Below are 10,124 nucleotides of genomic sequence, written 5' to 3'. Positions count from 1 at the left end.
TCATACAGTATGTGCCAAAAGGGGAAAAATATTTATTACTTACTTACTAAGATACAGCTTGATAACAACAAAATCCATCAGCATAGCCACCCCCTCAACATTCATCACATGGGAACAGGTGGTTCATCCACCAGAAAAACAACCTTAATACTAATTGCAGTATACAGCTAAAGAGTAAACTACATTAGAAATGGGGAAAGGAGTGTCTGCACTGTATCCCTGAAAGCAGAGGTTAACAGGAGATAAAGTAAAAGTGCAAAGCTTATTAAAGTACTTGATATAACATCCAAATAAACAGCTGCAATCTGAACCAAAGGGAGTACAATGGAGGAATGTAGTGGTGAAATGATGCTGGCGAGAGTGATTCAATAAATTGTGATGCAAAACAAAACATCAGTCAGCAAATGATATTAGAGAAAAACTGCAATGTTTTATAGGGAGAAGAAGACATTACAAGGAAACATGTCCAAAACTTGAAAATTATCAATAGCTTAAAGAGTTCACTTCACATCATCAAAAGTAATATTATTGAGGAAGTACAACAAGAAGTTGCAATGGACTTACACATTTTATCTTTTCTCTAAACTCCACTATGTTGATATTATTTCTTCTACTCCTATCCTCCAAGTCTGTTACTTTTATCACTAAAGCCGTCACTTGGTTCTCCAGTGTTTTCATTTGCTTATCGTGTGAGTCCACTGATGAGCTCTGGAAACTAAACCAATTTGTTCCTCCACAACTCCATTAGTATCTTCAGAGAGCTGAACATGACATTTATGATGCTGCCTGGAATACCACATGACAATGAACTGATCTGAAAAATGTCTTTTCATATCCTCAAAGAAGGCCGCCATATTGTATCACCAGAGTCAGCATGTGGTACCTTTTTTGCTGGATTGGTCACTTGCCATTAGGAAAAGTAGAAAAAGTAAAAAAAATAGTAGGGCAAGCTGGAAGGCAAACAACACTAAAAAATAGGGACCAAAACACTAGTATAGCTGATGCCCAAAACTGCCACCATGGAATCACTTCTTGTTAATTAACACATTCCAGATTGTTATAACCACTAATCATGCTGAAGGCCATTTTCCATAATGTCTTTCATCATACATGAAACAGGATTCAGATTGTCACCGCTATAAAAAGGATGTCTGACTTGCACATACTCACATGCTGAGTAAAGAGTGGGAAAACTTTAGAAAATTGAAACAACTATCTGAAATAAGATACTTCTTCAATGCACAGCTGATTTGATGCCATTTGGAGAAATCAGTAGTCATCACTCCAAGCTTTGCAGCTGACATTTTGGAATCACAGTTGTTATGCATTACAAAGTTCAAAAATATAAAACAAAATAGTAAAAAATATATATACCTCTTGTACTCAAGTCACTATATAAAAGGCTACACAGCAGCAAAAAACGAAGACCATTCTGTCTTTACTGTTCAGATACGGTTTTCAATGTTGAAATAGCACCGTCATTGTTTTCTGCCCTCGGACAGAAAATCAGAAAGTGAGCCATTCAGTAAGCAGCTCACTAAGGTCTAAAGGTGTCCATTGCATCTCATTTGACTTTTCTGATCTTGCATCCAATGTTTGATTTGAAGAATGGTAACTGTCTCCACTGTGGAATAAAACATAAAATGTTCTGATGCATTATATATATTTTATTTATTTTCTTAAGACTAATATTTTTAAGACTTAAATGCAACCAAAAGTACCCAGCCATCCAAATGAAGGCTATGGAGAGTAAGACCTGTCAGACTATGGCTATGGGGAGTCAGACAAAGGCAGAAATCAGTGAAGAGTCTCTACCTCTAATGGCACCTGCTCCCTCAGTTGTCCTAGCCTGTGGGTCTTTATGTCAACTCACATTCAAATTCCAAACTCAGTAATGCACTGTCATGAAGCAGCTCCACCCAGTTGGTTATTTCCACACTCCAGGCTGCCTCTTCAAAGATTTGGCTCCATTAGGAATAGTACAATCACATGGCCTTTGTGAATATTACACTCTTTAAAAGGTTCATGATCATCATGTACAAAACTTGCTCACATATGAAAACATCCTTAAGCCATTTCTTATGAAAAAGTCAGGGTTTATAAAACTCAAACTTGGCATGGAAATTGGCTTAAAGTTACATTCACACACCTATCAGGCGATGATTTAGCATGGCCATTTGACTTAGCCTGCATGTCTTTGGACTGTGGAAAGAAACCAGAGGAAATCCATGTCAAACTGGGCCTTAGTGGGACTGTAGTTAATGTCATTTGTGCATATGTTCCTCAAGTGTACTGTGAGGAAGAGGAGTAGGATGCTTTCTGGCCACAAATGGATGGAGAGCTTAGAGCAGTACAAGAGGGAGAAATGGTGATTGTTGCTGGTGATCTAAATTGGTATCTGGGAAAGAGTAGAGAGATGATAGAGAGGGTACATGGAGGGTGGGGAAATAAAACCGCAGCAAGCAGCACCCAGGATAAAGCGGTGAAAATTAAAAGGGGAAGGGCTTAAGAACAGGCATAGGGAGAAAGATTTAAATGAAGTGCAGTCATTTGAGAGCATGGAGGAATGGGGGAGAAGAAAAGTAAAGATGTATTAAGAGCAAGTGAAGAGGTGTTGGGTAGGATGACAAGAGGGATGAAGACGAAGAAGAAGAATTTATAAATGAACTTGGTGTGGCATATGCCATACATATGGTTTTATAAATTCCTTGTGACCCTGTGTTAGGATATAGCGGGTTGGAAAAGGACTTACTGACTGATTTGTTTTGTACTTAAACCATTTTCACATTTCTAGCATAAGTAAAATTTTAGTTTGGAATCTGAACAATGTTTTAAATATGATCCCAAGGACTATATGTCATCTTGTGGGTTGCTTGCTTTCTCCTTTGCAGGATTCAGTATAAGATCTCTCTGGTATAATCTTCCAGATTGACAAAGCTGTGTGTCTTGCTCATCCTCCATGGCTCATTCTTTCACTCTGGTGCCTTTGGACTATTTACTACAGTTTCAGGACCCCACACTTAGGTGACACGGCACACTGCTTCCAGTCTGGTCACACTGTCTAATGTAAGTACGGCTTAAATGCCAGTTTGAGTTATTCTTCTGCTCTTCCCCTGTTCCTTGCCGCCTTCACCCTGGGCTAAAATTTGCTATCTAGGCAATCTCATACAAATCTTGAAATACGTAATTCTTGCCAGATTTATGCCTGTAATTTGAAAAGGGTTATAAAAATACTGTTTTAAGGAGAATAACATTTAAAACAAATATTCTAATCCCTTTATTCAAACTAAATGTATATCTAGTAAGTAATAATATAAAGTATTTACTAAATTCATTACTAAAGTGACATGTCATCTTATGTTGGAAAAACTTACCATGTCAGGATTAATATGCACCTTTTTAAATTTGCCACTTTAAACATCTTCCTTTTTATCTAAAAAAGAGAGAGTGTTTTATTTCTATATTTATTTTTAAGAAAGGTTGAACAATAAAAGGGAAAATGACAGTTGTTATAGATGACAATTAACTACATTAAAAGAAAATACTTTAGATTTTTTTTATGAAAAACACCTAGAAATATTTTTGTTCCTTTGTTTTCAGATATGCTATGCAGACTACAAAGTGTTTTTCAGCAGAAACAAAAATTAATTTGTAACAAATTTATACCAATGGCAATATGCCTTACTGTGACATCCAAATCAGAAGATTTCTTTATTTTTAGTTTTGCTTATTTTTATTTGGTCTGGTTTATATTTGAGAGGGGTTTGCTGTTTTTCATAATATAAAACTGTTTTTTTTATTTATTTACTGAGCTTCTGTACAAAGCCACAACATAACTTTGACTTGAAATGTACCACACCTTTTCTTTAAGGCTCTACATAAAACTAAGCTATTATTTTCAAATAAACTGTACATATCAAAATGTATTGTGTCTTTCACTATACAAGAAAGTTTAACACATTTACAGCTTATCATTGAATAAAACTTAGAATAAGCATTTATATCAGGGAAAAGGACATTCTTCCTTTTTTGTTGTTTTTAAAGACTTGTTCTTGCTGTTGGCTCTCGTCTCTTTTTCTTGGGTGGGGGTCAAATTCTGATTTGTTAAGTTTGACTTGATTATATGTAATGTTAGTTTCATTGTTGTACAAGTTAGACTTGATCGTATAGTATGTTATTTTCTTCAGATAAAATAAAATAAAGCAAACATGTTGCATTACAGAATCTGTTTAAAAAACAACAAAAAAGAAGAAGAAGAAGAAATCAGGCAAACGCAGTTAAAATGAAGCCATACATTCCTCAAAGAATCGACGTTAGCGCAGAGCTATAAACAGTCTTGCTGTCATTGAACTTGACACTTGTGCAGACATTGGGCACAAGGCAACATAGGTTTCATCTTGTAGCTAATGCAATGTATTTTGCTTGTTGAATAGAGCGAGAAAAAATATGCATTTGTCAATAAAGATAACTCTGATGGATTATAATGTATTGTTCCTGTTTTAGTAGTAGCAGTACTACTGTCTTATGTTCATGGTGAATGTGAACCATGTAGAGCTGGTTTTAGCTTTGGTATTGAAATAAGGGGATAATCTGGAGTGTATTAAAATGAGGATGAAACACGCATGTAGTATAATATGCCAAACAGGTTGAGCATGCTAGTAATCTAAAATTTTCTGGTCACCTTTCATTAAAGCAGGTTTAATTCACTTTTGGTAAACTTCTCCTGCTGCTCACTTTTCAAATTCAGAGGCTTGCTGAAATTTCCCAAATGCTTATTACTACTGTCTAAGTGTAATGTTTTTACTCAATTTTAAACTTGTGGGAAGTGACATTCTTCACATTTTCTACAACTCTTTGATGGCTAGTGCAATTTTCTGCATTGTTGTGTGCTGGGCTGGAAACATAACTTCAAGAGAAGCCCATTGAATCAACAAGCTAATTAAAAAGGCAAACTCAAGTATAGAATACACTCTGGAACCACTGGAGGTTGTAGGAGAGAATTAAAGGAGAGAAATTAAATACAAAACTGAGTTCCATTATGAACAATTATTCAGCAGAAGTGTGTCAAGAAATGCTACTGGGACGCCTTTAAAAGTATGATAACACACTAAGAGTTAAAACTGTCTAAGAGAGTTTCTCATGGTTGTATCATGAAGAATGGGTGTAATTATTTCATAAAAATGACATCTTACCTAATTTCCTGTTATTGTTGTCTGCCTTTTCAGTTGATACATCTAAGGGGCCTGATTCACCTAAGAAAGCAAAAAAATATGATTCTTCATCCAAAAGGAAATATTACAATACAGTGCAACATGAAATGCTCTCAGCTAGAGGTCAGTTCATTCTGGACACAGCTGGACAGACAAAAATCAAGCTAACCCTAGTGCGAGATAGTAGCTCTGGGAATGGACAAGTGCCCCATTACCTCCATCTCCATAATGCCTCACTGTGTCTGTGACAGCCAAGTCAGAAATTTCCTTTCTTTTTAATTTTCTTGCCAATGCCTACACATAGTGTGAGAGTGTGTGTATGTGTGCATATTTATTTATTTGAAGAGTTTATATAAAAAGCTTAATTTCTCCCTGGTGACAAATAAAGTTCTATCTATCTATCTATCTATCTATCTATCTATCTATCTATCTATCTATCTATCTATCTATCTATCTATCTATCTATCTATCTATCTATCTATCTATCTATCTATCTAAACATAAAAGTCAGTAAGATAACACACTAAGAGTTAAAGCTGTTTAAGAGAGTTTCTCATGGTTGTATCATGAAGAACGGGTGTAATTAAAATTCAAAATGACTGTTCTTTGTTTATGCTTTGCACTTTATGTTAAGTACTTATTATTTCATAAAAATGACATCTTACCTAATTCCTTCTTATTGCTATCTGTCTCTTCAGCTGATACATCTAAGGGGCCTGATTCACCTAAGAAAGCAAAAAAATATGATTCTTCATCCAAAAGGAAATATTACAATACAGTGCAACATGAAATGCTCTCAGCTAGAGGTCAGTTCATTCTGGACACAGCTGGACAGACAAAAATCAAGCTAACCCTAGTGCGAGATAGTAGCTCTGGGAATGGACAAGTGCCCCATTACCTCCATCTCCATAATGCCTCACTGTGTCTGTGACAGCCAAGTCAGAAATTTCCTTTTTTTTTAAATTTTCTTGCCAATGCCTACACATAGTGTGAGAGTGTGTGTATATGTGCATATTTATTTATTTAAAGAGTTTCTATAAAAAGCTTAATTTCCCCCTGGTGACAAATAAAGTTCTATCTATCTATCTATCTATCTATCTATCTATCTATCTATCTATCTATCTATCTATCTATCTATCTATCTATCTATCTAAACATAAAAGTCAGTAAGATAACACACTAAGAGTTAAAGCTGTTTAAGAGAGTTTCTCATGGTTGTATCATGAAGAACGGGTGTAATTAAAATTCAAAATGACTGTTCTTTGTTTATGCTTTGCACTTTATGTCAAGTATTTATTATTTCATAAAAATGACATCTTACCTAATTCCTTCTTATTGCTATCTGTCTCTTCAGCTGATACATCTAAGGGGCCTGTATCACCTAAGAAAGCAAAAAAATATGATTCTTCTTCCAAAAGGAAGTATTACAATACAGTGCAACATGAAATGCTCTCAGCTGGAGGTCAGTTCATTCTGGACACAGCTGGACAGACAAAAATCAAGCTAACCCTAGTGCGAGATAGTAGCTCTGGGAATGGACAAGTGCCCCATTACCTCCATCTCCATAATGCCTCACTGTGTCTGTGACAGCCAAGTCAGAAATTTCCTTTTTTTTTAAATTTTCTTGCCAATGCCTACACATAGTGTGAGAGTGTGTGTATATGTGCATATTTATTTATTTAAAGAGTTTCTATAAAAAGCTTAATTTCCCCCTGGTGACAAATAAAGTTCTATCTATCTATCTATCTATCTATTGTGAACGGTACCCGTTCACATCTGGCGTAGTCGGCAGGATGCTCCGCCTGTTTCAAGGCGGAGACCTGTTATCAAACAATCTGTTGTGGACGACCCGGTGCAGCAGGGGACCCCACCCACGTACCGCGGGGGCTGCGTGCACACAGCCCCGCGGGGTAAAGGAACCCCACGGACCGCCAGGGGTCCGCAGGAGGGCCGTTATTCCCTGAAGCGGGCGGGCGGCGTGCATTGGAGGAGTGCAGCGGGCTCTCACGATCGCGCCATTGCTGGAGGCGCCCGGGACGGCATGGCGTCCAGAGAGGCCACGCCGAGGACGTTTCCTCGGTTTGACGGGAACTGGGAGGTGAGTTCCCTGCCTATCGGCAGCCGGCCCTTGGGGGCCGGGCGTGTGTTTTGTTTTCCAGGCAGGGACCTCCCGGATCCGCGTCAGTGGCGGGCGCATGCTGGTTTGCGGGCTCCGGGGCGGCGGCAGCCGCGAGGGCTGCGGAGGAAGAGACGCTGCAGCTCGGAAGGTGCTGGCAACAGCAAAGCTGCCGGCAAGCACGTCGCCGCCGCAGAAAGGGAGCCAAGATGGCCGCGGACCGGAAGTCCCTCCCCCTGACAGGCACGCGATTGGGCGGTGTGTCTTGTGTGCCCGCCGATGACTGTAGAGAGGCGGGACCAGGAATGTCCATCACGGGCAGGGGAGACCCGATTGGGCAGGAGGAGAAGGCCCACAGGAAGTGGCCGGCGTCGGAGGCCGACAGTCAGGTAGGCTCGCGTCGGTTAACTTCCTGTCTTTGCCGGCTGCTTTGGCGGAGCTGGAGGCGTCCCTTCAGCCCGCCGGGCAGCGTGTATTACAGATGCTACGTGCCCTCCGGGCTGAGGTGCTGGAACTGGAGAGGAAGGCGCTCGCGGCGCTGAGAACGTTTCAATCGACAACGGGACGGCGCGACGCTGGAATCTCCAGCCGGAGAGGTATGGCGGAGACGGTGAGTACAGCCGACTCCGTAAAGCATATGGGAGGGCTGCTGAAAAGGCTGTGATGACAATGATCAGTTCCGAGTAAGCAGCCCTCCGACAGGAGTGCGGCGCCAGCGGACTGTATCTTGCGGCGAGGGGAGTCGAGAGGACGCTGAATGGACACGGGCTGCTAAGTGCCCGGGTCCTAGCGCCCGCCCGAGTCGGCTGCGGTCTTGCGCCGCACTATAGGGACGCAGACGGGACAGAGGCGCCTTTTATTCCATAAGGAGTCTCAAACCGTCATGGCGTCCCAGAGTGAAGGGAGGAATAAGAGGCTGGGTGCCGATTCCTCCGATATGTTACGGACGCAGACGGGAAAGGGGCTCGTGTTGATTAATACGGAGCCGCATATCGTCAAGGCGTCCGAAAGTAAAGGGAGGATTAAGAGGCTGGGTGCCGATTCCTCCAATAAGGTGAGACGCGTTGCTGGGTGCACGCGTGCGGCTGGCTGCCCTCTGGGAGAGCAGAGGGAATCCCTGAGGCGGCGGAGAGAGCGGGCGGTGCCGGCATTCCATCATCGAGAGGGACACGGAAGCGCGGAGAGGGTGCCGATCAGGCAAGTGCGGGTGCGGTTGGAGGGAACGCTGCCCGTGCGTGGCACGAGCTGGGTGCTTTGGCAGCGGTTCTGCCCTGTATTCTCTTTTGTAGGGACGGACCCCGGGCGAGCTGAAGGAACCCCTTCGTGGCGGAGCAGCCCTCTGATGTCGGGCCGTCTGCAGAATGATCTCTCTGCCGGTGCGCAGGTGCGCTCACAGCTGGAGGAGCCTACGGGGGAACGAGTGGCTCGGAACAAAGGGGCGTGGAGGTCTCGGAGGGGGTGCCGACCGAGGAGGCCCCGGGGTGCCGGTAAAAGGGGAGCACAACCTGTGCGAGGCACAGGGATGCACCATGGGTTGGTGCTCAGATTGTGTCTCCGCCCCTGTCCCTGCTAGGAGTGCGGGGCCGGACCCGGCTATCCTCGAGTGGGACCCGTTTCGGGGCTCTGCTGCCCTCGCGGGGCGGGTCGCTCTTACCCACGAGTGGTCTTCGCTGGCTGTGGGGCACTGTCAGGGATGCCAGGGGCCATGACCCGGCCGGGACGCCAGGAGGGACCGGAAGAGGGTCAGAGCCCTGCCTGGACCACGTGGGGTTCGCCTTCCGGGTTGCTTTGGGAGCCACGGGTCAAGGGCTTGGAAGCTCTTCCCTGTAGGGGCCCGTGGCCACCGCCAGGAGGCGCCCCAATGCCTTGGGGACTTGTTTCCCCAGCCCCCCTGCCACACCAGGAAGTGCTGGGGAAGACTTAGGGCGGCGCCCGGGGAGCAGCCGGGAGGACAGCCGGCATTTCCGCCACGCTTGGGCGTGGCCAGAAGATTGCCGGGAACACCTGGGGCTCATCCGGGTCCTCCATAAAAGGGGCCGTCTCCCTTCATTCAGGGCTGGAGTCGGGTGGAGGTAGGACGAAGCATTGGAGGAGTGTGGAGGCGGCCCGAAGAAAGGCATTGTGGCCAGGACTTTTGAGTGTTTGGGGTTTTGTGCACGTGACTGGGTCTTTGTGACCAATGGACTGGGGTCTTGGTGACCATAATAATTGTAAATATTTTGTAAATAAACGTGTGGTGGTGTGATAACAACATGTCCGCCTGTCTGTGCCCGGGTGCCGTTCACACTATCTATCTATCTATCTATCTATCTATCTATCTATCTATCTATCTATCTATCTATCTATCTATCTATCTATCTATCTAAACATAAAAGTCAGTAAGATAACACACTAAGAGTTAAAGCTGTTTAAGAGAGTTTCTCATGGTTGTATCATGAAGAACGGGTGTAATTAAAATTCAAAATGACTGTTCTTTGTTTATGCTTTGCACTTTATGTCAAGTATTTATTATTTCATAAAAATGACATCTTACCTAATTCCTTCTTATTGCTATCTGTCTCTTCAGCTGATACATCTAAGGGGCCTGTATCACCTAAGAAAGCAAAATGCTCTCAGCTGGAGGTCAGTTCATTCTGGACACAGCTGGACGGACAAAAACCAAGCTAACCCTAAAGCAAGAAAGTAGCTCTGGGAATTGACAAGTGCCCCTTTAACTCTAGTCACTGAGTTTTGGATGATATCATGTTATCAGAAAGAAAAACACATAAACATAAAATAAACATATACAACTGTAAATA

General features: G+C 42.7%; 1 protein-coding gene across 5 annotated transcripts in view; it reads right to left on the bottom strand.

Annotated features, from left to right (window-relative positions):
• Window positions 1–410: 410 nt before the first annotated feature.
• The window catches only part of LOC120522957 (uncharacterized protein DDB_G0287625-like), a 148,024-nt gene continuing 138,310 nt past the window's right edge, over window positions 411–10,124 (bottom strand). For 3 of the 5 annotated variants that reach the window (XM_039743811.1, XM_039743809.1, XM_039743810.1), the window contains 6 exons: window positions 9,860–9,919; window positions 6,532–6,591; window positions 5,876–5,935; window positions 5,193–5,252; window positions 3,375–3,433; window positions 411–1,624 (listed from right to left, as the gene is read on the bottom strand). In XM_039743811.1, coding sequence (XP_039599745.1) covers window positions 3,414–3,433; window positions 5,193–5,252; window positions 5,876–5,935; window positions 6,532–6,591; window positions 9,860–9,919 — 260 coding nt within the window. In that variant the 3' untranslated portion in view covers window positions 411–1,624; window positions 3,375–3,413. The remainder of the gene's footprint in view (window positions 1,625–3,374; window positions 3,434–5,192; window positions 5,253–5,875; window positions 5,936–6,531; window positions 6,592–9,859; window positions 9,920–10,124) is intronic. The other 2 variants (XM_039743813.1, XM_039743812.1) reach the window with 2 other exon arrangements.

This window comes from Polypterus senegalus, chromosome 2 (genome assembly GCF_016835505.1).
Source record: "Polypterus senegalus isolate Bchr_013 chromosome 2, ASM1683550v1, whole genome shotgun sequence".
In the NCBI taxonomy this organism is placed as follows: Eukaryota; Metazoa; Chordata; class Cladistia; order Polypteriformes; family Polypteridae; genus Polypterus; species Polypterus senegalus.
This window is presented reverse-complemented; position numbering and strand designations above follow the sequence as displayed.